Genomic DNA, 27,561 nt, shown 5'->3' with positions numbered 1-27,561 from the left:
CAGGCTCATTTGTGAATCAGGTTGGTCAAGTTGAAATTGTATCGTTGACTTTGCAACATATCCTATATATTTGTGAGCTGGTACTAATGAAAACCCCCTGGCAACAGACTGGCTCATTTTCAAGTCTATGCAAACGGGGGGAAGAGCAGAAAGCAAGACACATGAGTTGAGTTTCCGAATCCTGTGATGGGGAGGGGGTGGGGGTCGAGGGTTTACTCTCAGAAATATGAATACGTCTAATTATCTCGGTTGTGTGTGCCCTACAAGTACTCACTATACAGAGACTAGACCTTTCTGTAAGTCAGTGGTCCGCCCCCCTCCCCACCCCCTCCATGTCCCCCACCCCTCAGTGTCCCCGTACCCCCACCCCTTGTAGCCCCCCCCCCCTCCTTGTGGCCCCAGTTTCCTTTCTACTTTTGTAGTTTGAAAAAGTGCGGTCATCTCGACCAGATTTTGCGCCCAAAAACAAGGCGCTAAAAATTCCCACCAATTATTCTGTTGTGTCTGTTTCTATCAGTGTGCTAGCTGGACATACTTACATTCTAAAAGATAGTGTTGGCACTGATTCTTCAAAAGTTGAATTAATCACAGAAATCAGTCATTTATCTAAATGTTCTATCAGTCCTGTACGGAGAAGGGCTTTGAAGTATTTACTTGTGGAATTTGGTTTGCTTTTTTCCAAAACGGTTGAGAGTTGCATTGTACCTAGACTGTGATTTTGTATTCCAAGAATGGAAGACATAACAAACGTACAAAAAAGAAAATATTACAAAGACTCAGAAGAAGCTGTAAAGCGAAGAAATGTTGGTCGTGTACAGAGAAAAGCAGAAGGCAAAATTCAGTTCAGTGGAGAGAAAGATGAAATTGATTTGATTCATTCACAAGTACGAAAGATTAAGACATTTTTAGGAGAAGGGAATCCAAACACTGTTACTAACAAACAACTTGTTGACACTATACTGCGTTTTTTCATCGATAAAAACATTGAACTTGATCCTCCTGCACCAACTGATGCTCCAGTTCTTGGACATTTTGCAGACACTTCTTTCTCCCTTGTCAGTGGTGTTGATTCTAGTGACGAACAGCTGTTTGTTTGTGCCCAGAGTTCCCTGGATAAGTTTTGTGAACGTGTGTATCATCATTCTGTTCAGTGTGGATGTAGTCTTGTGCGTACAAATATGAAAATGCTTGGACATGTCGGTCTTTTCACCTTTGCATGTGATAATGATCACAAAATCGACTGGCCTAGCTCGCCATACCTGGGTGTTAAATACCTTGTCAACTGCAAAATGATTCATGGGTATTTTGTTTCTGGGATAAAGCTGAACCAGTACCAGAGAATTGTTGAGGCAGCAGGCATTGGCAAACTGGGTGATGACTACGTAAGTAATGTTTTTAGCGTGTACAAGGATTGTGTCGCCAGACAGGTGTCTGACTCGACGTACGACGCCCTACTCGAGGAACTTGTTCTTTATGAGGATGGTGGCATCAGTATCCTTACGGATGCCAGACACGGAACGAGAAAAAACTCAAGATATTCTGACATTGTGTGTCTGGGCGCACAGAGCCACAAAGTGTTACACGTGTCCGTTGTGAGCAGGACCGATGAGCCGTGCGCCCAGAAACACGAACTGATTGGCACTAAGCGTGTCTACGACTATCTGGACGGGCAGGAGGATGGATCGGTCCACATACGAGTCCACTGTCACGACAGGAACGCCACCGTGAACAAGTGGGTGAGGGACAACCGGCCAGACCCGACCTCAACTAATGACACTTGGCACGCTGCCAAAAACGTCGCCAAAGAGGTCCGAACAGTATGCACTGGGCCACGATACCAAGAAGGAAAAACCTGGCATCCAGAACTGAGTGACAAGGCTGCCAGCATCAAGACACACATGTACTGGAGCATGAAGAACTGTGAAGACGACCCTACCAAACTTCAAGCCATGATCATCAATATTATTCAACACTACAAAGGTAATCACCACGACTGCCACACCACGTCAAGATGCAAAACAGACCCACAGTACGAACCTTCAAAACTTCCAATCACAGACCCAAAGGCAGAACTTCTTTTACGACAAGCTTTAGAACGAACAGTCATTTTCAAGAACCCTTTAGATTACATTCACTGCATGGACACCTACTTCGTTGAATCATTCAACAACACCATGCTCCAGTACCATGACAAACGAACAGACGGCAGCCTTTCACTCGAGAGTTACACGCTGAGAACGCACATGTCAATACTAGACTGGAATGAGAACATCAACTCCAGAATAGTGACCTCTCTTCGTGAAATTCAGGATGCCAGGAATCCACGCCGTGTCAGTGCCAGGCGGAACTTAAAAAGAAAGTGTTTTGATTTCTGGACGATGCTGTGGCACGATTACGCATCAGCAATTCTTCAGCAGTAAAGGTAGGCAGTACACGCTTTCCATTCGGCTTTGACTAACACAGCATGGGATTGTTTACAGCATGCGTAGCATGCGTTCTCGCTATATTTAGTTAGGCTCCGCCCCTTTTTTGCGGTGCATCATGGGAGAGGCCGGATCGGTTGGGACGCGTTTAAGAGGTTTTGTTTTTCTAGGTACCACACCATCCTAGCGTTGACCAATCTCTCCATGGTTTTACACAGACAGCTGGTCAAGGCTATCGGACGGTAGTTGCTGGGGTTTGTATGATCTTTACCTGGTTTTGGAATGGGGACAATCATCGCTTCTTGCCATGAAGGTGGAAAGGATCCACTCTCCCATATGTGGTTAAAAACCTTCAGCAAGACCAGAAGACAACTTTCTGGTAGGTGTGTGAGGAACTGATAATGTATTCCGTCCAGCCCCATTGCTGAGTTGTTGCATTTTTGTAAGGCTTGTTTGAGTTCAGTTATACTGAACAACTTGTTGTAGTTCTCCTCATTCTGAGATGAGAAGTGTATGGGTTTACGTTCTTGGGTGGCTTTGATTTTTTGAAAATCTGTGCAGTAATTTTCTATTGATGAGTTTTTTTCCATTGTTGAAGCCAGAACGTTTGCTACTTCATTCTTCTGGGTTATAAGGGATCCATTTACCACAAGGTGGTTAATTGATGCAGATCCTTTTTTCCCTTTGATTTTACGAATAGCATTCCAAACTTTACTTGATGATACCTTAGAGTTTAAGTTTGAGCAAAAAGACCTCCAGGATGTTCTTTTAGAATGTTTTATGACAGTGCGACTCTTAGCGCGAAATCTGAAGAAAGTCAACTTCTTGCTAAGGGTCGGGCATCTGTAGAACCTGTGTAGACTTCTCTTTCGCTCAGATCGGGCTTCTTGGCATTCTTGATTAAACCATGGCACTTTAATGCGGTTGTTTGAAGATGTTTTTGGGATGTACTCAGTGGCAATGTCTTGTAGAGTGTTTGTAAAAATAGATGATGGGTCGTCACTTCCATCAAAGACAGTGTCTTCTGTGAGTTGGACAGAACATTCGGCAGTAAAAGACAGCCAGTTTGCCTTGTTCAGGTTCCATCTCTGGGGGGAAGCTTCTTCCAATCCATCTATTTGAGACATCAAGATAGGGAAATGATCGCTACCACATGTGTCATCATAGACTTTAAATTCAAAGTCTAGAACAAGAGAGGTGTCGCAAATAACTAGATCTAGTATGGACTTGCATCCTGTTGCTGGATGGAGATAGGTTGGTACTCCATCGTTTAAAACGCATAGATTACGATTGTCTAAAAAATCTTCTAGAATTCGTCCTCTCGTACTTAGAGAGTTGCTGCCCCATAAAGGGGAATGAGCGTTAAAATCTCCCATTAAAACAAAGGGAGCTGGAAGCTGATCAATAAGATTTTCAAGATCGTGCTTCGTGTAACATTTTGATGGTGACAGATATACACTGCAGAGAGTGATGGTTTTATCTAATGTCACTCGTGCTGCGACAGCTTGAATGTTTGTACATAGGTTGATCTCACTACAAAGTACACTTTTCTTAATCAAAAGAGCAACTCCCCCAGACGTGTTATTGTCTGAATGGTTTCTAAAAACATTGTATCCAGATACATTAAAATCTGTGTTTGGTTTCAGCATTGTTTCCTGTAATGCTGTAGCAACAGGATGAAATTTGTGTAAAAGTAGACATAATTCTTCATAGTTAGCTTGGACCCCTCTACAATTCCATTGAATAAAATTGGCTATGTTTGTTTAGTTTTAAGAAGTTTCTGCCTCCATACCCTCTTCGTCGGATAAACTCCCAAAATGATTGTATAATGTGATGGGATTTCTCTCCATTTTTGGGGTGCGAGGCGATCTTTGGGGCAGAGTAACTTTTCCCTTGTCCGGAGGTGTTCGTGGTGTGGATTTAGTAAGGTCCACTACCTCCACAACCTCGACGGCCCCCTTCCTGTGAGTTGCCCTGTGAACGGGCTTCTGGGTTGGGGTGGTGAAGCGAACCTCACCAGGAGACCCCATAGGGTCCTCAATTGGGGTGGTGAAGCGAACCTCACCAGGAGCCCCCACAGGGTCTCCAGTTGGGGCGGTGAAGCAAACCTCACCAGGAGACCCCATAGAGTCTCCAGTGGGGATAGCCCCACCTGTGCTTTCATCTGTCTGTGTACAAATACTTTTGTTTCTTGTGGGCTCTGTCCTTTTCAACATGGACGGGCCTGCCTGGACACCCACAGACCTATACGAAATACTGGTCTGGGTGGGTGTTGACTTTGTTGCAGGTCTTTGACTGACTGCTGCCGCAAAACTTTTCTGGAAGGAAAAAACATTCGTTTTTTCAACCTCCTTCCTGGCGTCTGAGAAAGACATCTTTTTCTCCGTTTTTGTTTTTTGAATGGCCTGTTCAAACTTGTATTTTGGACATTCTCTGGAGGACGGGGAATGGTTTCCCTTACAGTTTGTGCAGGTGGGTGGTGATGTGCAGGGACCTTCGTGAGGATCTCCGCCACACCTCTCGCACACTGCCTTCTGTTTACATCCAGCCTTTGAATGTCCAAATCTTTGGCATTGGAAACATCTCATTGGTGATGGAATATACAGAGTCACTCTTATTTGAACAAATCCCACTTTGATTTTCTCAGGGATGGTTGGGGTACAAAAAGTGACGAAAAGGGTGTTGGTGGGTACTCTGATATCGCCCTTCCTGATCAACACCCGGTACACATCAATGACACCTTGATCCTTTAGACCTTCTTTTATTTCAGCCTCACTGAGGCCCTCCAGCTCTCGGCATCGGATGACTCCTTTGCTGGTGTTCAGGCCTCTGTGAGGACTGACCTTGACCGGTCTATCAACAAATTTCTGACCATTCAGACGGAGAAGACCATCTGATGCCTTTTTTGAAGGACATTCAATCAGTAGAGAACCATTACGAAGTCTCTTAATGTTGTCTATCGTTGATGATACTCCTGCAATAACCTTCTGTATCGCAAAAGGCGAAAGTTTGGAGATGGGCTGTGCCTCATCTGCTGTCTCAACAACAATGAAACGGGGCCAGGCCTCGCTGATTTTGTTCTTTGTTGCTCTGACTCGGACTTCATCGTCAGAGTCAGAGTCAACGCAGTATCTTCGTTTGTTTCCGTTTCGGGTGCTTGAAAAAAAAGAAGAAAAAGAAGAGGTGGCCATGTTTGGGGCCTTTATCTTCGTCGCATCTGATCCCCACCCACCACGGAGCCCAACAAGGGGACGCTTAGGTGGAGCGGTTATCCAACTCCAGAGCGCCAAGGATACAGATGGATATACGCAGCGATAAGAGGAAACATATGGTATCAATCTGTAATAGGAGATTTAACTCTTTCCAAGCGGAAACGGGTTAGGTAACAACTTGGCATAATGTTCGTCAACTCTTTCCAAGCGGAAACGGATTAGGTAACAACTTGGCATAGTGTTTGTCCCGACTACCGCCGCCCCCTCCTACCGCCGCTTGCTCCTTTAGCCTAAGGTCCGATGCAATATGCTCAAGACATATACCCAGACTTGACCAGCCGATTGATTGAAGCGGGTAAGCCTTTTTCAACCTCCTGTCTTAGATAAAGACTGGGCCAAAATGATGTGTTGGCGCTACAAAGTCGCAACTAAGTAAACCCCTCAATCATCAGGTCACCAGCCCAAACCGGTACAGGTCGCAGCGCACGGCAAACACGCTGGGTCTTAAGAAGACCACAGAGAAATAAGGATGTGGAAAAGAAGACTTTTGGGAAGTGAAATAAAGGTGACGGATCCAGTCAGGTAGAAATAAGACAAGAAAGGAATCAGAAAACTGCAGGGAATAGTAGGGAGAGTTTTTTGGAAGGAAATATAGGTGAAAGGACTGGTAAGGCAGAAATAAGACAAAAGAAGAGAAGTAAAGGGGTGGGGTAGCTTAGTGGAAACACTCCCGCCGCGTGAAGGCGACCCCATGGGAGCTCGAACAGCGTGTAATTGTGAGTAATTTTATGAATCAATGATGTCGATTGTTAGTTATATGCCTGTCTGTGACCAAAGTAAAATGTAACATTGAAGGTGAGATAGTCTGGCATCATGTGGGACATTCATGATTAGCGTGTTCACAAGTCAGCCTTGATTTTTTTTTCTCCTTTCCGGCACCTTTCGTTGTGACTGTTAGTGTTTACTGCTCGGTCAGCGAACGGTCAGGTGATATTTGATTATCTATCAGAAGGCGCAGAAGCCAATACTGGGATTCACACCAGTACAAGTAATATAGACTAGAGCAATTTGCATGAAATTATTGTTACCAATATTCAAGAATCACAAAGTGTACAGTGGACACAAAATGGCGCCATCCTAGCTGTGAGTGACTGTGGCAATACTGGCATACCTCGCAAAGATGTTACCCCAGCAGCTCTTGGAGGATTCCTCAAGCCAAACACTTTGGGGAATTACTGCATATTTGACACAATGTGTTCTCTTTGAATGTTGGTGTGTTAATTTAAAAATTAAACACAACAATATTAAGTTATTTAGTATTACTATTACATTACAGTCCACACAAAAACTGACAAAGAAAATGTTTGGATGAGACTGAGATAACAATCAATATCTCTTCAATGCTTGTTTTTCTTTTCAGGATCTTCTTCCAAGTGGGTACAAGTACCATGTTTCTCGACTGAAGGTGTTTTCCTCCGAAGCGAACTGTTTCCGGTTCAGTGCAGAGATTCGCATTCCCATCAGTAGTGCAGATGGTGCGAAAGAATGGGTTTCCCTGTTCCAGGCCTTGACTCGGGTTACCTTAAGGCTGAGAGCAACTGTACCTATCAAGGATTGCAAGCAGAGTCAAAACTTGTTCAAGACATACTACAGATGTCATCACAACACCATGCCTCGCTCCTCAACAGCTGACCAGCGTTGGTCATCGAAGAACACCTCACGCCCTGCTTTGGTAACCGTCATAGTCAGGAGGCAGTTCAGCAAGCTTAGCCGGTATGATTATGTTTTTTTGCGCATTAATCTCTTTTTCCACATTTATATTTATAGATTGATTATTAATGCCCAAACTTGAAATGATATAGAACTTCTGTGTTTCAGCCTCAGAAAATTGAATCTGCATCAAGTTTGTTTGAGTTCCTGAAGACCAAGGGAACTATCAGCAATGCTTGGTAAGTTGTCTTCATCATTTTGATTTTTGTGTTACCCACATCTACATGTGGAGGGATATCGAGTTAAAAAAAATTGTTTTCTCTCTTGCCCTTTCACAATGGTCCCCAGCATCATTTGCTCAGAATGTCTTGAACTTGAAGGGTTGTGGTGTTTTAGGCCTTAGGCCTGTTCATCAGTCCTGTGATACTGATACTCTAGTAACATTATGGCGGCATGCCGTCTTGTGCGGTAGCCATGTATTCTCTCTCTGTATATATTTTGTTCCCTGAGTTTTATTCATTGTCTAGTTCCAGGACAGTATGGCAGAAAGCCCCGTCAAGAGAGGACAGCAGCAGCAAAGGCGAGCATTCGGAGCAACACGGTTCTGGATCAAGAAAGTTCAACTTCAAGTCAGAGACGCCCAGCTCACAGGTTTGTGATTCATAAGAATCAACAGTTGGTAGTGTAATATATATCCAGCACTAACTTTGACTCAAAACAGCAAAGTGTTTAATGTAGATGTTCAACCACTTCAACTCCGGCTCCCTAATGGTTCGTCGGTGTATTCGGCGGAACTTAGGGCCATAGTTAGTTAGTTAGCTGTTGCTTTTCGGGTCCAGCGGACCATAATAGGCCAAATCAGGACCCCACAAGTTAATCATTGCACATTTTTAGATTAAAACAATTCTAATACATAAAATCCGTAATGTCACCCGAAGGCAACCAAAAAGTCAAAGCAAGACCCTATTTGTCAAATAAATTCTTTCTTTCTTTATTTGGTGTTTAACGTCGTTTTCAACCACGAAGGTTATATCGCGACGAGGGAAAGGGGGAGATGGGATAGGGGAAAGGGGGGAGATGGGATAGAGCCACTTGTTAAGTGTTTCTTGTTCACAAAAGCACTAATCAAAAAATTGCTCCAGGGGCTTGCAACGTAGTACAATATATGACCTTACTGGGAGAATGCAAGTTTCCAGTACAAAGGACTAAACATTTCTTACATACTGCTTGACTAAAATCTTTACAAACATTGACTATATTCTATACAAGAACCACTTAACAAGGGTTAAAGGAGAAACAGAATCCGTTAGTCGCCTCATACGACATGCGGGGTGCAGAGAAATAAGGATGTGGAAAAGAAGACTTTTGGTAAGTGAAATAAAGGTGATGGATCCAGTCAGGTAGAAATAAGACAACAAGAAAAGAATTGGAAAACTGCAGGGAATAGTAGGGAGAGTTTTCTTGAAAGGAAATATAGGTGAAAGGACTGGTAAGGCAGAAATAAGACAAAAGAAGAGAAGTAAAGGGGTGGGGTAGCTCTGTTTAAACGCTCCCGCCGCGTGAAGTAGTGTTTAAAGTCGGTTTCAACCACGAAGGTTATATCGCGACAGTTTGTCTCATGCTGAGAGGTGTAAAGCTTACAGGCAGAAAATTAAGGAAGACTCAGACAAGTATCACAAGCACTTGATTGAGAACAAAGAAAAATGCAAAGCCTACGGACAAAATCTATCTGAAGAGAAAAAGGCAGATCAAAGACTCAAAAATACACTTACAAAGCAAAAGGAGAGGCAGAGAAAGAAAGCTAGCCAGCAACAAAAAATGCTCACTAGGACAGATGTTTTAGCAGGGGAAACTCAGAGAGCAAAATGGAGGGAGGAGAAGAGAAAGCATGCAGAAAAAATGCACTGAAAAACTAAGGAAAAGAAGAATGAAAGGAGAAGACAACTTTATCAGAAGAAAAAGGAGGCGGATAGGCAGAAGAACAGTAAGGCAGTTCAGTGTGAGGCTAGCACAAGCAGTAGGTCAGTAGGTCAACTGACAGTTCCAAGAGATTTTGAAGAACGGTCCCCCGAGGCTCAACGGAAGGCACTGCAGAGGGCCAGATCTGCTCTTCCAAGGAGTTCTCGGAAGTTTGTTTCCACTGTTACTTCCCTAATTCACAAGGCAAGCCCCAAGAAGAAAAAACTCTTTGTCAGTACCATGAACACGCTTCTTCCTGATCAGCGAATGGGCCATCTCTTCGTGAACGCTTGTCTGCGTCTCAGAAATCGGCAGCTGACAGGCAGGCGAGGCGTGTTCTTCTCAGTGTCTGCAAAGGCATTGGGACATTCAAAGAGAGAAGTGCCATGATGGGTGTCCACTGGACCACCATCAAGAGGCATGAGAAGGGGCAGAAAGCAACAGCCCCCCCCCCAAAAAATCCAGCCGATGCGCTTGCGGTGCAGTTTTTTGATGAGTCGGCCACAACCATTCCTGACAAAAAGATGGTCAGCAAAAAAAGTGGCAAAGCAGCGGCAGTGCTGAGTCGACCACTCAAAGAGCTTCACCAAGAGTTCATTTTCAGTGGTCAGAAAATGAGCTTTTCTAAGTTTGCCAAGTGTCGTCCAGCCAACATTCGTCTCATGGCACAGGCAAAATTGAGGCAGTGTCTCTGTGTGTACTGCACAAACACAAAGCTGAAGCTGGAAACACTCAATTCTGTTGCGGCTGCGCAGAACAGACATTGCTGGATCCGCCATGAGTGGCATGCTGTTGCACTCATTACGTGCGATCCAAAGAAAAAAGCTTGCTGCTATGGTGAATGTGCTGACTGTGGCTTGCACTTGTTTGATGCTCATGTCAGCCCACTTCTTGGTCATGCTGGAGAACTCACCTGGCATTGCTGGGAATCCAAAAATGTACTCTCCAAAGGTAAGCGCATTTCGCGCCAAATTCTTGCTACCAAGAGAGGAACCATTCAGCAACTTATCGGTGCACTTCGCAAAGAGTTGAAGTTCTTGGCTCAACATCTTTTCAGAGCAGATTGGCAGCTTAAGAAATTTGCTGAAATGAAGAAGACCAAACCTGTTCCATCTGGGTGTGTGTATGTGGTCATGGATTTCGCTGAGAACTTTTCTTGTACGTACCAGGAAGAGATTCAGGCTGCACACTGGCACTATGACTGGAAGGTGACTTCAACCAACAGTCACCTATTACAAATGCCCTGTGTGCAGTGACACCACCACTGAGTCCCTGGTGTTCATTTCACCCGACAAGAAACATGACCATTACGCAGTGCAAGCCTTCACCAGCAAGGCACTGACCCATCTGCGGGAGACTCGAAGGCTGGACATCTCCCACATTGTCCAATGGACTGATGGCTGTGCTTTTCAGTACAAATCGAAAGGTCCTTTTGCGGACATCTCTTTGTCACTTACCAACTTCAATGCCTCTTTAGAAAGAAATTTCTTTGGTTCAAGGCACGGATAGGAAAAACAGCGTTTTTGTTTAATGTGACTGACTCACACTTTAATTAAAAAAAATGAAGGTTTTTATTATGTTTCCGTTTTTACTTTAAGTTTCGTTTAACTTTCAGTGCAAGAACGTCACATTATGATTTAATATTAATCTTAACCTGTTTCAGATCACGAAGAAGACTGCAGAGGGAGACTGGGGGGTGTACCTGAAGGATGTTGGGGAGGGGAAGTGGAAATGGCCACACAAGGCCACAGAATTTTTCATTCCCCAGACCGACATCCAGCGTTAAGGAGGTCGGGCCATTTCCAGATTGAGGCTCGCGTATGTGTCACTCTGTAAAACTAGCCTTTTCCAACAGCAGTTTACTGCGATATACAAGCTAAAATCATAATTTAATGAATGTGTATACATAAAACATATATTCTTGTTCCATGTGATATGACACTCGAACATTTTTGTTTCGTAACTTGCCTGAACACAGAGGCAAAGCAAGCCTATTTCGAAGAAAATGGCGTGTTGTGAGAGGTCGCCATTTTGCTTCGTTGCAGACAGCTGTTGAGATCACATGATGTTCGCCTCAATATAATATAATTTTGTGGTCACGTGCACAACTCTCTACAACATGGCCGCGGAACAAGGTACTGTCGAAAAATTTCTATTTTTTTTCCGAAATCTGTCGTTTTTCCATGCTTAAAGATTGGTCATTTTGGATCAAAGATATTGTTAGTTATCTTGTTGACTGCATTGTATTGCAATGAAGCGTGAAAAGCTTAGGATACCTTGAATCACAATCAACCAACTTTGAAGCTGTGGGATTTGGCGCTCAAATGCGCAAGCTTGTGTTGTGAGGGTAACCCTCAGTCTGTCCGGACGGAACGATCAGAAAATACCACGAGTTACTGACCTTACGTATTTTGGTAACGAAAGTTATTTCCCTTTGTTATACTTTCGGTTTTATATAAAAAAAAAGCAGTAATTCATGTATTTCTTGGCAGAATAATGTCATGTTGCATCTCAAATAAAAGGAATTTGTACTATTTCCAAGTTTTATGATGAGATTTAATGATTAACGCGATCGATAGACTTGATATTATTATAAACACTTGTGAAATACTTGTCTATTTTACCACATGAAGATGAACTATCTTTCTTTCTTTATTTGGTGTTTAACGTCGTTTTCAACCACGAAGGTTATATCGCGACGGAAGATGAACTATGACTCATACTATAGTCTATACTCTATAGACTAATATGAGTGTGACTGCTATTTTATTTGTTTGTTTGTTTGTTTGTTTGCTTAACACCCAGCCGACCACGAAGGGCCATATCAGGGCGGTGCTGCTTTGACATATAACGTGCGCCACACACAAGACAGAAGTCGCAGCACAGGCAGGCGAGGCGTGTTCTTCTCAGTGTCTGCAAAGGCATTGGGACATTCAAAGAGAGAAGTGCCATGATGGGTGTCCACTGCACCACCATCAAGAGGCATGAGAAGGGACAGAAAGCAACAGCCCCCCCCCCAAAAAAATCCAGCCGATGCGCTTGCAGTGCAGTTTTTTGATGAGTCGGCCACAACCATTCCTGACAAAAAGATGGTCAGCAAAAAAAGTGGCAAAGCAGCGGCAGTGCTGAGTCGACCACTCAAAGAGCTTCACCAAGAGTTCATTTCCAGTGGTCAGAAAATGAATTTTTTTTAAGTTTGCCAAGTGTCGTCCAGCCAACATTCGTCTCATGGCACAGGCAAAATTGAGGCACTGTCTCTGTGTGTACTGCACAAACACAAAGCTGAAGCTGGAAACACTCAATTCTGTTGCGGCTGCGCAGAACAGACATTGCTGGATCCGCCATGAGCGGCATGCTGTTGCACTCATTACGTGCGATCCAAAGAAAAAAGCTTGCTGCTATGGTGAATGTGCTGACTGTGGCTTGCACTTGTTTGATGCTCATGTCAGCCCACTTCTTGGTCATGCTGGAGAACTCACCTGGCATTGCTGGGAATCCAAAAATGTACTCTCCAAAGGTAAGCGCATTTCGCGCCAAATTCTTGCTACCAAGAGAGGAACCATTCAGCAACTTATCGGTGAACTTCGCAAAGAGTTGAAGTTCTTGGCTCAACATCTTTTCAGAGCAGATTGGCAGCTTAAGAAATTTGCTGAAATGAAGAAGACCAAACCTTTTCCATCTGGGTGTGTGTATATGGTCATGGATTTCGCTGAGAACTTTTCTTGTACGTACCAGAAAGAGATTCAGGCTGCACACTGGCACTATGACTGGAAGGTGACTTCAACCAACAGTCACCTATTACAAATGCCCTGTGTGCAGTGACACCACCACTGAGTCCCTGGTGTTCATTTCACCCGACAAGAAACATGACCATTACGCAGTGCAAGCCTTCACCAGCAAGGCACTGACCCATCTGCGGGAGACTCGAAGGCTGGACATCTCCCACATTGTCCAATGGACTGATGGCTGTGCTTTTCAGTACAAATCGAAAGGTCCTTTTGCGGACATCTCTTTGTCACTTACCAACTTCAATGCCTCTTTAGAAAGAAATTTCTTTGGTTCAAGGCACCGATAGGAAAAACAGCGTTTTTGTTTAATGTGACTGACTCACACTTTAATTAAAAAAAATGAAGGTTTTTATTATGTTTCCGTTTTTACTTTAAGTTTCGTTTAACTTTCAGTGCAAGAACGTCACATTATGATTTAATATTAATCTTAACCTGTTTCAGATCATGAAGAAGACTGCAGAGGGAGACTGGGGGGTGTACCTGAAGGATGTTGGGGAGGGGAAGTGGAAATGGCCACACAAGGCCACAGAATTTTTCATTCCCCAGACCGACATCCAGCGTTAAGGAGGTCGGGCCATTTCCAGATTGAGGCTCGCGTATGTTCTTTCTTTCTTTATTTGGTGTTTAACGTCGTTTTCAACCACGAAGGTTATATCGCGACGATCTCGCGTATGTGTCACTCTGTAAAACTACCCTTTTCCAACAGCAGTTTACTGCGATATACAAGCTAAAATCATAATTTAATGAATGTGTATACATAAAACATATATTCTTGTTCCATGTGATATGACACTCGAACATTTTTGTTTCGTAACTTGCCTGAACACAGAGGCAAAGCAAGCCTATTTCGAAGCAAATGGCGTGTTGTGAGAGGTCGCCATTTTGCTTCGTTGCAGACAGCTGTTGAGATCACATGATGTTCGCCTCATTATAATATTATAATTTTGTTGTCACGTGCACAACTCTCTACAACATGGCCGCGGAACAAGGTACTGTCGAAAAATTTCTGATTTTTTTTCGAAATCTGTCGTTTTTCCATGCTTAAAGATTGGTCATTTTGGATCAAAGATATTGTTAGTTATCTCGTTGACTGCATTGTATTGCAATGAAGCGTGAAAAGCTTAGGATACCTTGAATCACAATCAACCAACTTTGAAGCTGTGGGATTTGGCGCTCAAATGCGCAAGCTTGTGTTGTGAGGGTAACCCTCAGTCTGGAACGATCAGAAAATACCACGAGTTACTGCCCTTACGTATTTTGGTAACTAAAGTTATTTCCCTTTGTTATACTTTCGGTTTTATAAAAAAGCAGTAATTCATGTATTTCTTGGCAGAATAATGTCATGTTGCATCTCAAATAAAAGGAATTTGTACTATTTCCAAGTTTTATGATGAGATTTAATGATTAACGCGATCGATAGACTTGATATTAGATGAACTATCTTTCTTTCTTTATTTGGTGTTTAACGTCGTTTTCAACCACGAAGGTTATATCGCGACGGAAGATGAACTATGACTCATACTATAGTCTATACTCTATAGACTAGTATGAGCCCAATAAACATGCCAGAACTGGGCCACTGCTGGCTTTTTGCTGGCAAGTTTGGTAAAGCTGGCCATAAAAAAACCAACACTGGGCCAATTATGGTTTGCCAACAAAGGCCCAGTTATGGCTTGCCATCACTGGCCCATCTCTGGCATTCCAGTAATATTGTCGGCCAGTAAAATGCCTTAATTGGCCCACTGTTGGCACGCCATTGATGGCCCAGTGCTTGTTTGCCAGCATTGGGCCATAGGTGGCGATTTGCTGGCAATTATAGGTGGGTTTTTGCTGGCACGCCAGCAGTGGGCCAATGCTGGATTATTGCTGGCAAGAAGATCTGCGACAGCACAGCGGTATGACTTTCTCACTTGGAGTGACGTAATGTACAAACAAATGTCGAAATATCTTGACGTCACTCGTGATGATGACGCATTGTCAACTAAATCCGGCCCGCGGTGGTTCTGCAGATGTCCGGTTATTTGTTTTGCATTCAACTTCAAGGAATTTCCAAAGCACCTTCTTCGATTTCAGTACGCGTCCGATCTCCTCCGGCTAGAAGCAAGCGTGGTGAGTTTCACAAACAGTTGTGTGAGCAGGTCGTCGCAACGGCGTTAGATCTAGTATCTTCTTGTTCTTTTCCTCCGTTGTCGGTCTTTTTTTCAACTTTCTTCTGCTGGACGTTTGAGTCAGTTCGCAAAATATAATAGACTTTAAAGAAGTCGTCCTCTCTGTAAGAAAGAATCTGCGCGCGCGCGCGTGTGTGTGCGCGTGTGTGTGTGTGTGTGTGTGTGTGTGTGTGTGTGCGCCCGCGCGCGCGGTTGTGTGTGTGTGTGTGTGTGTGTGCGCCCGCGTGCGCGGTTGTGTGTGTGTGTGTGTGTGTGTGTGTGTGTGTGTGTGTGTGTGTGTGTGTGTGTGTGTGTGAGTGAGTGTGTGTGTGTGTGTGTGCCTTTTTCCTTTCTTTGTGTGATTGAGTTTGTTTTGTCTCTGTCAAAAGAAAAGCACCATAGGCATTACCATAAGCTTACTTGTAACCAAACAAATTGCATCTTGTGAATGTTGACATTGAGTATGTGTCTATTCACTCCAGGACAAAGATTTGTGCAAGTGTCTGACTGCCCAACTGGATAAGATGCAGCTCGCCTGAGTCTCAGTTCCTGAGAGAAACGCAAGAGAGCTGTCCGAGACAACGTAAGCTTCGCAGGTTAGATCAAAATACATATTCCTGTTGACCCCTTACTTCTGCTTGGCATTTTAGTCAGTTCAGAAAATATGATAGATTACAAGAAGTCGTCCTCTCTGTGAGAATGCCTCTGTGTGTGTATGTGTGTGTGTGTGTGTGCTTGTGTGTGTGCGCGTGTGTGTGTGAGCGCGCGCGCGTGCGTGCGTGCGTGTGCTGTTTGCTTGCATGCCTGCGTGTATGCTTGCGTTTGTTTGGTTGTGTGTGTGTGTGTGTGTGTGTGTGTGAGCATACAAAACCCACCAACCAGGTTTATGTATATGTTTCACACAGTACCAACTCGGGCAAAAAAACAAGTGGGTTCCAAATTTTGAAACCCAGTTGTTTTATTCTTGATTCGTAACAACCAGGTTCCAAACGACTCAGAGAACAAGTTTTAGCTTGTGACCCAGTTTATTAATTTTGCGTACCCGTGTGTGAGCGGAGTGTAACGCAAATTCAGCTTACTTTTTCACACACCGACGGGAGATAACTCTATTTTCGATCTAGTTCGCTCCCTTTCCAGCTACAAAATGGCGCGACCGGCTCCCCGCCAAAAGTAAGCTAATTTCTTTTTATATATTTTCTGTATTTGGAGTGTTTTTTTGCAATCATGATTGTTTGAATCTTTGAAAACTGTTTGTTTCTTGTTGTTGTCAATCTTTTCATGACACACTGCATGCGCATTTGCGCTGTTAGAGTAGTGAATAAGTGATTGAAATCTACTGCATGGTCAAACACTGACTGTCTGTTCCAATAATAAGAGAATGTGTAACTTGAAAATTGTTAAAGTATAAAAGTCCAGTTCGATTAGTCCATCGACTCCATGGCGTACATCCTAAGTATACCCTGGAGTAATTGTCACAGAAAGTTGATAGTTGGCACTGTTTTTCAAGTCCACTGCACATCGGTTTTTGTTGTTGTTTTGTTTTGTTTTTTGCAGATTGGGGAGGAGTGACTGTTTAACAGCGAACTCCATATTTGAGATGTTAAAGTTCCAAAAATTAATCCGAGATAAAAGGTAAGAACCTGACATAGGGATATACATTGTGTATTAAACACAAATGTCACAAACAGGACAAAGTGACACTTGTTTGTTGAACTGAAGGGTGCCTCTCAGTCTAAGTAGGAGCTCTACAAAACGGTAAACCACCAGCCAAGGAATGTTTTTATACAATAGGGCACAATAAAAATGCAATGAAACTTTCAGGGCTGCTGAAACGAACTCGCCCGGTCGCCCGAGGCGACTAAAAATCTGTTCGGGCGACCAAAACTTTTAAAAGCACTCGCCGACCGGCGATCAAATTGTTTCGTCGTTCGCTATTTCAGTATTTGCGGTTTAGGCACAGTGCATTTCAGTCACAGTGGAACTGAAGATGAGAGCTGTTTGCATACAGTTTGACAAAATTTTCTTTATCCACCTTCCATTGTGGATGGTGAAGCCTTTCGAACTTGTGACGCCAACAACTTGTTTGTCGCTCTTTGTGCCGTCACAAGTGCTTATGACTCGGTTACACGTTTCAGTGAAGGAAGCCAGAGTCCGTTGAGCCAAAATCAGAGTCGGTCTGCCCCGAGCCAGCCTGCTGCAAGCCAGTCTGGGTCGAGTCAATCCAGTCCAAAGCGTGGTGTGAAGAGACGACTCATCATCCAAGACAAGTCTTCTGATGAGGTGGGTGATAATGATACCGATCCATTCCACCTTCTGTCTGATGACGAGGGAACCAAGGTTTTAGACAATGAGAAGGTACCGTAAAAGTCGACCTATAAGCCGCGACTTTTTTCTAATGAACAGACCCCTGCGGCTTATAACCCAGTGCAGAATAAGTAGGAATTTCTTCTTTTTTCTGAAATTTTGTTAAAAATCAGGGGGTGCGGCTTGTATTCAGGTGCGTCTTATAGGCCAACTTTTACGGTATGTGTGCTTTTAATTTGTAAATTTTATGTAAATGCCTAGGTTTTTTTCTTTCTTTTAGATATGGGATATAAATGTCCTAAGTAATCGATTTTATAAATAGCCCTTGACGCAGGACAGGTTTGTGGATTCACTAAAAGGCGATGCAAAGATTTAGGCTAGATGACTATATAAAGAAATAGGGGTCATTCTCAGGACTATGGCCCAAAAACGTGACATGTATGGAAATTCAGAGTTTGAAAGTCAATATTTTGGAATACTCAAGTCAATACATTTTGTCTCTTGCTTTCTTAGTTGAAGCTCATGTCCATCTTTTACTGTAACATTCATACGCGCTTCTTCAACTGTCTAAAATGGATATATCTAACAAAATGCACCGAAAATTGCATGTCACAATTGTGGTTTCCACTATATCTCATGAATGTGTTTCGACTGTCACTTTTCAGTTTACAAAATGTGATTGCACCACTCTTTTTGAGCGCAATAAATTGTAATTCAAGAAACAGACCCTGCAACTAATTATTGTTGCAACAAATGATTTTTTTCCATCCATGTTTTTAAACGATGCTCAGTCGCAACAAAAGAAACTAAAAAAAGGGACATTGTCCTGAGAATGACCCATAGTAATAAACATATCTAACATATTATTTGAAACGGTTGAAATATATCGAATTAATCAACATAACGTGTACAACATTGTCATCAATTTCACATCGATTTTAAATTGATTTTTAAATTGATAATTTACAAAAATGTTGGGTTTTTTGGGTGTGTGTTTCTGTGTAGCCGTGTCGCTTTGAGCCCAGCGAGCGGTAGGTTAGCAAGCTGCCAGAGCGCAGAGAGAGAGCAGCGCGCGCTATAGAATAGGCCTATAATATTAATAATAATCTGTGCAGTTTTTTCTGCGGTTCTTAGAAAAAAAAGTTTTGTTTTGCTTTACAGTGGCCATTCCAACATCGTGTCTGTGCCGCAAAGCATCAATCGACAATTGGCACCAAAACGCTATGAGTCATTGACTCATTGGCCCCCTCAGATTAAATTTCAATGGGCCATGATTTCATTGATCATTTATATAACTTGAAGAACACCGCCACGTTCATTTGTCTGGCACACTTGATTTGGGGCCACCCCTCACGTTAACATTCTGAGTAGGATTACTGTCCTGACTCATGTTTTGGTACTTTTTAGTTCGCGCGGCATCCGATATAGTGCACTGCTAGTGTGGTGGCGCATTGATGCCGAAAATCGATGTACCATTCAACTCATGGCAATAGTTTTTGATGGATCAGTTTCAATTTATATACGTCAGTGGCATAGGGCACGCGAGTAGACTGATCCATGCATTGAAAATCAATTTGACAGGAAAATCAGACAACGTAGTCTTATCTAGCAGCACACCACACTCACAGCATGAACCTGATACATGTAACATGATTTGTAATATGCTTTTTGATTGATTTATTTTTTTCAGAATTCCAACAGTATTCAACACGCCAGCTGTTCTTCCAGAAATAGGTGAGGAGCACGAGTCAGAAATATTACCCCGAACACTATCTTTGATACCGGTAGGACCGAGAGATAAAAACGTGGGACAGAAAAAAAAGAAAAAAAAATTGATCCTAAAATTAAGACAGTCCTAAGTCCGTCGTGCAACTCTCTGCTGGGGACATGATATTTTTAACTTGCATGCAAAGCAAAAGAGAGTCTATGTACTGATCCTAGTTGTCCGTCTGTCTGTAAAAACTTTTAACGTTGGATCTTTCTCAGACAACAACTTGTTTGTCGCTCTTTGTGCCGTCACAAGTACTAATGACTCGGTTACATGTTTCAGTGAGGAAAGCCAGAGTCATCCTCCGATGAGCCAAAATCAGAGTCGGTCTGCTGCGAGCCAGCCTGCTGCAAACCAGTCTGGGTCGAGTCAATCCAGTCCAAAGCGTGGTGTGAAGAGACGACTCATCACCCAAGACGATTCTTCTGATGAGGAGGGTGATAATGATACAGATCCATTCCACCTTCTGTCTGATGACGAGGGAACCAAGGTTTCAGACAATGAGAAGGTATTTGTGCTTTTAATTTGTAAATGTAAATGCCTAGGTTTTTTTTCTTTCTTTTAGATATGGCATAGAAATGTCCTAAGTAATAATAATAATATGTGCAGCTTTTTTCTGCGGTTCTTAGAAAAAACGTTTTGTATCAGGTTCATGCTGCGAGTGTGGTGTGCTGCTAGATAAGACTACGTTGTCTGATTTTCATGTCAAATTGATTTTCAATGCATGGATCAGTCTACTCGCAGGCCCTGTGTCACTGACGTATATAAATTCAAACTGCTCCATCAAAAACTATTGCCATGAGTTGAGTGCTCCAGTCAAAAGGTGGGTGAGGTGGGGGGAGGGGGAAGGGGGCTTCTACTGGAAGAGTTGTATCTTGATGCCAAAAATCGATGTACCATTCAACTCATTGCAATAGTTTTTGATGGATCCATGTAACATGATTTGTAATATGCTTTTTGATTGATTTATTTTTTTCAGAATTCCAAACCGCAAACAGTGAGCCAATCCAGTCCAAAGCGTTTTCAGAATTCCAACAGTATTCAACACGCCAGCTGTTCTTCTTCCAGAAATAGGTGAGGAGCACGAGTCAGAAATATTACCCCAAACACTATCTTTGCTAAGGTCCTGCAGCGAGTTGCACGACGGACTTAGGACTGTCCTAATTTTAGGACTATAAAAATGGACACGCTTTTCTTGGTTAACAGTAAAGAAAACGTTATTATAAGTCGACCACAGTGGCTTTTAGGCACTTTGAACAATGCCAGCAGCAAGCACAGGTACGAACAGATTAAATCCTACCGGTAGGACCGAGAGAAAAAACCGATCCTAAAATTAAGACAGTCCTAAGTCCGTCGTGCAACTCGCTGCTGGGGACATGATATTTTTAACTTGCCTGCAAAGCAAAAGAGAGTCTATGTACTGACCCTAGTTGTCCGTCTGTCTGTAAAAACTTTTAACGTTGGATCTTTCTCAGACACTATTAAAAGTCTATCAACACCCATTGTGACATGCTAGTGTATGATCACAAGACCTCAAAACACCTTTAATTGGGGAAGCCTTTCGAACTTGTGATGCCAACAACTTGTTTGTCGCTCTTTGTGCCGTCCCAAGTACTTATGACTCGGTTACACGTTTCAGTGAGGGAAGTCAGAGTCATCCTCCGTTGAGCCAAAATCACAGTCGGTCTGCTCCGAGCCAGCCTGCTGCAAGCCAGTCTGGGTCGAGCCAATCCAGTCCAAAGCGTGGTGTGAAGAGACGACTCATCATCCAAGACGATTCTTCTGATGAGGAGGGTGATAATGATACAGATCCATTCCACCTTCTGTCTGATGACGAGGGAACCAAGGTTTCAGACAATGAGAAGGTATGTGTGCTTTTAATTTGTAAATGTAAATGCCTAGGTTTTTTTCTTTCTTTTAGATATGGCATAGAAATGTCCTAAGTAATAATAATAATATGTGCAGCTTTTTTCTGCGGTTCTTAGAAAAAACGTTTTGTATCAGGTTCATGCTGCGAGTGTGGTGTGCTGCTAGATAAGACTACGTTGTCTGATTTTCATGTCAAATTGATTTTCAATGCATGACTCGCAGGCCCTGTGTCACTGACGTATATAAATTCAAACTGCTCCATCAAAAACTATTGCCATGAGTTGAGTGCTCCAGTCAAAAGGTGGGTGAGGTGGGGGGAGGGGGAAGGGGGCTTCTACTGGAAGAGTTGTATCTTGATGCCAAAAATCGATGTACCATTCAACTCATTGCAATAGTTTTTGATGGATCCATGTAACATGATTTGTAATATGCTTTTTGATTGATTTATTTTTTTCAGAATTCCAAACCGCAAACAGTGAGCCAATCCAGTCCAAAGCGTTTTCAGAATTCCAACAGTATTCAACACGCCAGCTGTTCTTCTTCCAGAAATAGGTGAGGAGCACGAGTCAGAAATATTACCCCAAACACTATCTTTGCTAAGGTCCTGCAGCGAGTTGCACGACGGACTTAGGACTGTCCTAATTTTAGGACTATAAAAATGGACACGCTTTTCTTGGTTAACAGTAAAGAAAACGTTATTATAAGTCGACCACAGTGGCTTTTAGGCACTTTGAACAATGCCAGCAGCAAGCACAGGTACGAACAGATTAAATCCTACCGGTAGGACCGAGGGAAAAAAACGATCCTAAAATTAAGACAGTCCTAAGTCCGTCGTGCAACTCGCTGCTGGGGACATGATATTTTTAACTTGCCTGCAAAGCAAAAGAGAGTCTATGTACTGACCCTAGTTGTCCGTCTGTCTGTAAAAACTTTTAACGTTGGATCTTTCTCAGACACTATTAAAAGTCTATCAACACCCAATGTGACATGCTAGTGTATGATCACAAGACCTCAAAACACCTTTAATTGGGGAAGCCTTTCGAACTTGTGATGCCAACAACTTGTTTGTCGCTCTTTGTGCCGTCCCAAGTACTTATGACTCGGTTACACGTTTCAGTGAGGGAAGTCAGAGTCATCCTCCGTTGAGCCAAAATCACAGTCGGTCTGCTCCGAGCCAGCCTGCTGCAAGCCAGTCTGGGTCGAGCCAATCCAGTCCAAAGCGTGGTGTGAAGAGACGACTCATCATCCAAGACGATTCTTCTGATGAGGAGGGTGATAATGATACCGATCCATTCCACCTTCTGTCTGATGACGAGGGAACCAAGGTTTCAGACAATGAGAAGGTATGTGTGCTTTTAATTTGTAAATGCCTAGGTTTTTTTTTTTCTTTTAGATATGGCATATAAATGTCCTAAGAATTAATAATAATATGTGCAGCTTATTTTTTGCGGTTCTTAGAAAAAACGTTTTGTTTTGCTTTACAGTGGCCATTCTGGTTCGCCACCAACATTTTGTCTGTGCCGCAAAGCATCAATCGACAATTGGCACCAAAACGCTATGGGTCATTGACTCATTAGCCCCGTCAGATTAAATTTCAATGGGCCATGATTTCATTGGTCATTTTTATAACTTGAAGAACACCGCCACGTTCATTTGTCTGGCACACTTGATTTGGGGCCACCCCTCACGTTAACATTCTGAGTAGGATTTTCGGTTTCGGTACTTTTTAGTTCGGGCGGCATCCAATTTAGTGCATTGCTAGTGTGGTGGCGCATTGATAATAATAATATAATAATAAGGAGATTTATATCGCGCTCATATCTCACCGCAAGGCGACTCAAGGCGCACTCGTACACATTTATACACATGCTCACGCAAGGCTTTCACTCCAACAATCAACCAAAAACCAACCATAACAACAAACACATTAGGAAAAAGCGGGGGGAGTGGTGCCGAGCCACACATCACTACGGACATCCCCGGGGGGGGTGGGGTGGCAAGCCAGACATCATTACCTCACCCCCGGGAGGGGTTGTTGGGGGGGGGGAGAGGGGGTGCCGAGCCAGACATCACTCTACGGACACCCCCGGGAGGGATGGGTGGGGGGGGGTGGGAGAGGGGGTGCCGAGCCAGACATCACTAAGGACACCCCCGGGAGGGATGGGTGGGGGAGGGGTGCTGAGCCAAGCATCACATCGGGCACCACCGGGGTCCCTGGGAGGGCCAATAGTAGGGCCAAAAGTGCTCCAGTCAGGGTTTTGGGGAGGGGGGGGGGGGGGGGGGGTACTGGAAGAGTTGTGTCTTGATGCCGAAAATCGATGTACCATTCAACTCATGGCAATAGTTTTTGATGGGTCAGTTTGAATTTATATACGTCAGTGGCATAGGGCGCGCGAGTAGACTGATCCATGCATTGAAAATCAATTTGACATGAAAATCAGACAACGTAGTCTTATCTAGCAGCACACCACACTCACAGCATGAACCTGATACATGTAACATGATTTGTAATATGCTTTTTGATTGATTTATTTTTTTTAGAATTCCAAACCGCAAACAGCGAGCCAATCCAGTCCAAAGCGTGGTGTGAAGAGACGACTCGTCATCCAAGACGATTCTTCTGATGAGGAGGGTGATAATAATACCAATCCATTCCACCTTCTGTCTGATGACGAGGGAACCAAGGTTTCAGACAATGAGAAGGTATGTGTGCTTTTAATTTGTAAATGTAAATGCCTAGGTTTTTTTCTTCTTTTACATTAGGCATATAAATGTCCTTAATAATAATAATATGTGCAGTTTTTTCTGCGATTCTTAGAAAAAAACGTTTTGTTTTGCTTTACAGTGGCCATTCTGGTTCGCCAACAACATCTTGTCTGTGCCGCAAAGCATCAATCGACAATTGGCACCAAAACGCTATGGGTCATTGACTCATTGGCCCCCTCAGATTACATTTCTATGGGCCATGATTTCGTTAGTCATTTATATATCTTGAAGAACACCGCACGTTCATTTGTCTGGCACACTTGATTTGGGGCCACCCCTCACGTTAACATTCTGAGTAGGATTACTGTCCAGACTCATGTTTTGGTACTTTTTAGTTCGCGCGGCATCCGATATAGTGCACTGCTAGTGTGGTGGCGCATTGATGCCGAAAATCGATGTACCATTCAACTCATGGCAATAGTTTTTGATGGATCAGTTTCAATTTATATAAGTCAGTGACAGGGCGCGCGAGTAGACTGATCCATGCATTGAAAATCAATTTGACATGAAAATCAGACAACGTAGTCTTATCTAGCAGCACACCACACTCACAGCATGAACCTGATACATGTAACATGATTTGTAATATGCTTTTTGATTGATTTATTTTTTTCAGAATTCCAACAGTATTCAACACGCCAGCTGTTCTTCCAGAAATAGGTGAGGAGCATGAGTCAGAAATATTACCCCGAACACCTCTTGTAAATACTGTACAGTCATGTAAATATCTTGTACAGTCATGTCGGTTGTCGGCTTGTCTGTCGATTGACTGTGTTGTTGTTTCTGGTACGTGCTGAAGCGTGCGCATGCGGATGAAAGGTGAGTTATTGTAGGCTGCGCTAGCAGTCTATGTATATGAGATAGACGCATTATAAATATCCTAATTATTATTATTATTATTGACTCACATGCGAAGCAAAAGTGAGTCTATGTACTCGCCCGTGTCGTCCGTCCGGGCGGGCGGGCGTAGAAAACTTTAAAATGTTGGACTTTTCTCGGACACTACTAAACCTAGAAACACCAAATCTGGCATGATGGTGTATGCTGACAAGGCCTGAAGAAACATACATTGTCACTTGACCTTGCATCAAGGTCAAGGTCACAGGGGCGTTAAATGTTGTCTCAAAAACAGTCATTTATCACATTTTCTCAATTTTCTCCCATGTTATTGTAGTGCACTTGAAAACGGTGAAAATTTGATATAAGGAAAACGGTCAAATTGACATGTTGCTCACACATTTTTATCAGTAAACTTTTGTGTATGGAATTTCTTTGATGAATGTGATAGTATTAAAAAGACCAAATAAAAAATAATGGTTTAGAATAATAAATAAAATTATTTCAGTGTGAACAGCAGATTCATGAACCATAAGCCTAATACAGAGACATATTATGTCACTATGACCTCACTTCCTGTCAATATGGCCGCTTTCCTTGCTCTGTTGGATTTCAAAATGAAATGAAATCAGGATTTAGAAGATATTTACCAGCCCCTTAGCTTTATTCATTATTGTAAAAGCATGTGAGACGTGTGGGCCTTGCCCTTCTTGTTATTATTATAATTTGAATTTTTTTCCAGGTGTTCTACTTCCAGCAGTAGATGTTCACCATCAGCATCAGCTGTTTCCGACAGCTGTAACACAGATTCTGATGAGAGTACAGAGTATCCAGCCTTACAAAAAGCAAATGTGGGGAAGGAGGTTGGTAAAGGGTCCAAAAAGCATTGTTGTATGTATTGTGAAAAGTTCAATACCAAAATGTCTACACACTTGCAGAGGGTACACAAAGATGAGGTACAGGTTGCCCAAATCCTAGCACTGAAAAAAGGTGACCCCAAACGCAGACAGGCATTCATTCAACTGCAGGATCAAGGAGACTTTAATCACAACGTGCGAGTGCTATCCAATAAACAGAAGGGTTCTCAGGAAGCAAATTTAATTCTAAAGTACCAACAACAAAAGAGCAACAGAGCCCAGTCTGACTATTTGGCTTGTCCACACTGCAAAGCATTGTATCAAAAACACTTTTTGTCCAGACATGAAACACGCTGTGCACAGAAAGTTGATGGGAAAAAAATGAAGAGGGGACAGTGTTCCTTTGTAGGACGGATGCTGCTGCCATTGCCTGAAAACGTGAGTGAAGGCTTCTTCAAGGCAGTGATTGCAAGAATGAGAGATGACGACATTGCCAGGATCGTCAAGGGGGATTCTCTCATATTGAAGTATGGTGAAAGAGTTTTCATGAGAAGAGACACTGAAGAACATACTTCAGCTCAAGTCAGTTCACGTCTTCGAGAACTCGCCAGGCTTGTTCAGGTTTTGAGACAGAACACACACATGAACATTTCCAGACTGTCGCAGGCTTTGGATCCTGAACATTTCGATGTTTTGATAGCAGCCGTTCGCAGTCTTGGCCAATACAGTGGTTCTTCCAACATGTGCAAGAAAGGGTCATTAGTGTTGAAAGTGGGGCACAGTTTGAGGAAATGCAATCAGATTGCCAGAGCCGAGGCAATAAAAAACAACGACAAGGAGTCTTTGGACAAAAGCCAGAGATTTGAATCTCTTTTTGAAAGTGATTGGTTTGATCGTGTATCAGCATCTGCAAACCAGTCTGTCCAGCGGGCAAGAATGAACAAACCGAAACTGCTACCCTCATTGGACGACGTGGAAAAGGTGAATCTCCTGGTGGAGAAAGATCTCAAATCTGAAGATTATCCAGTTTTGGCCAAAGCAGTTCTGGTCAGTGTCACGGTGTTCAACCGCAAGCGTGGGGGTGAAGTTCAACGGATGAAAGTTAAAGACTTTGAGAAGGTTAGGAATTCAAAAATGTCGACTCCTGATCCTCTTGTACTCCAGAACCTGACAGCCTCAGAAAAAAAGCTGGTGAAAGTGTTGCATCGTGTGGAGATCAGGGGCAAGTTTAACAGGCCGGTGCCAATTCTGTTGACGCCACTGATGGTAGAGAGCATCAAGCGACTGCTTGCTATTCGAGGACTGCTGGGGTTAGTCAGTCAATACCTTTTTGTCTCAGAATCAGGAGAAAAACCGTATCGGGGGACAAAGGTAGGGAGGCTCACGCTCTCCGCGGCCCCGGCAGTCAAGCAGAGAGTACAAAGAGCTGTTTTCAACTCAAAATTGTGCTTATTTGAATTTTTATTAGAAACAAATAAAGTATGATTGCTCTTGAGTATAGTCATCTTAGTACACTCATCTAAGTTTGATGTGCAAAAAATGTGTTAACATAGTTGTATTTGGATGTGTAAAATGCCCCAAAGCGTCGCGCGCGTGCGTCGGACTTAGCCGCTGGCTCGCTGTGCAGCGATTTGGCCCCAAGCCACGGCTGTGTTCTAAATCGGTCCCAAAACAACCCGTTTTTGGTTGGTTCGCGTTTGCAAACTATAAATAATTCACCAATGAAACTTGGCACAAGTAACGATCTCCCCTTTGTTTACGTCATATCAAGCGTTGAACCAATGGGAAGCACTGTAGCATATCACACACGAACCATTTTCAAACGAAGAGCTCACAGTTGTTCCATTCATCGTTCGAAGTTCAACGCATCGCGTATGATCGTCAACATCTTGAATTTTCTTGTGCCAAAGTTTCTCATTTG

The 27,561-nt window shown here is 43.1% G+C and overlaps 3 protein-coding genes and 2 long non-coding RNA genes across 6 annotated transcripts in view; 4 read left to right on the top strand and 1 right to left on the bottom strand.

Annotated features, from left to right (window-relative positions):
• The window catches only part of LOC138972661 (uncharacterized), a 392,401-nt gene that overhangs the window by 335,503 nt on the left and 29,337 nt on the right, over window positions 1-27,561 (bottom strand). The window lies entirely within an intron of this gene.
• LOC138972629 (uncharacterized) lies at window positions 401-2,573 on the top strand. The gene has a single exon (XM_070345278.1). It carries the CDS (start codon window positions 732-734, stop codon window positions 2,418-2,420), a length of 1,689 nt encoding a protein of 562 aa, XP_070201379.1. The 5' UTR covers window positions 401-731; the 3' UTR covers window positions 2,421-2,573.
• LOC138974945 (uncharacterized) lies at window positions 6,978-8,319 on the top strand. The gene is made up of 3 exons (XR_011458461.1): window positions 6,978-7,408; window positions 7,514-7,584; window positions 7,873-8,319. It is a non-coding gene; the product is annotated as an uncharacterized lncRNA (long non-coding RNA).
• Window positions 13,560-27,561, top strand: part of LOC138972657 (uncharacterized) — a 39,782-nt gene continuing 25,780 nt past the window's right edge. Inside the window, exon 1 of the mRNA XM_070345313.1 lies at window positions 13,560-13,688. Coding sequence (XP_070201414.1) covers window positions 13,602-13,688 — 87 coding nt within the window. The 5' untranslated portion in view covers window positions 13,560-13,601. The remainder of the gene's footprint in view (window positions 13,689-27,561) is intronic.
• On the top strand, window positions 16,079-25,668 carry LOC138972650 (uncharacterized). Of its 2 annotated transcripts, XM_070345306.1 has the most exons (10): window positions 16,079-16,871; window positions 17,375-17,519; window positions 19,234-19,277; window positions 19,594-19,819; window positions 20,291-20,385; window positions 20,951-21,176; window positions 21,638-21,732; window positions 22,298-22,523; window positions 23,722-23,883; window positions 24,563-25,668. In XM_070345306.1, the coding sequence occupies exons 1-10, from the start codon at window positions 16,837-16,839 to the stop codon at window positions 24,608-24,610; spliced, it is 1,302 nt and encodes a 433-aa protein (XP_070201407.1). In that variant the 5' UTR covers window positions 16,079-16,836; the 3' UTR covers window positions 24,611-25,668. The 2 variants fall into 2 exon arrangements, with proteins under 2 accessions (XP_070201407.1, XP_070201406.1); XM_070345305.1 differs by having other exon boundaries at window positions 23,722-25,668.

This window comes from Littorina saxatilis, linkage group LG8 (genome assembly GCF_037325665.1).
Source record: "Littorina saxatilis isolate snail1 linkage group LG8, US_GU_Lsax_2.0, whole genome shotgun sequence".
NCBI classification, from domain to species: Eukaryota; Metazoa; Mollusca; class Gastropoda; order Littorinimorpha; family Littorinidae; genus Littorina; species Littorina saxatilis.
The sequence above is the reverse complement of the archived record's forward strand: the minus strand, read 5'-3'. Positions and strand labels throughout refer to the sequence as shown.

Excerpts from the sequence above, each read along its gene's own strand:
- LOC138972629 (XM_070345278.1), top strand. The coding sequence starts at position 732 with ATGGAAGACATAACAAACGTACAAAAAAGAAAATATTACAAAGACTCA.
- LOC138972650 (XM_070345305.1), top strand. The coding sequence starts at position 16,837 with ATGTTAAAGTTCCAAAAATTAATCCGAGATAAAAG. Across the intron at positions 17,520-19,233 it reads AAGACAAGTCTTCTGATGAG|AATTCCAACAGTATTCAACA; the intron begins GTGGGTGATAAT and ends TATTTTTTTCAG. Across the intron at positions 21,177-21,637 it reads AGGTTTCAGACAATGAGAAG|AATTCCAAACCGCAAACAGT; the intron begins GTATGTGTGCTT and ends TATTTTTTTCAG.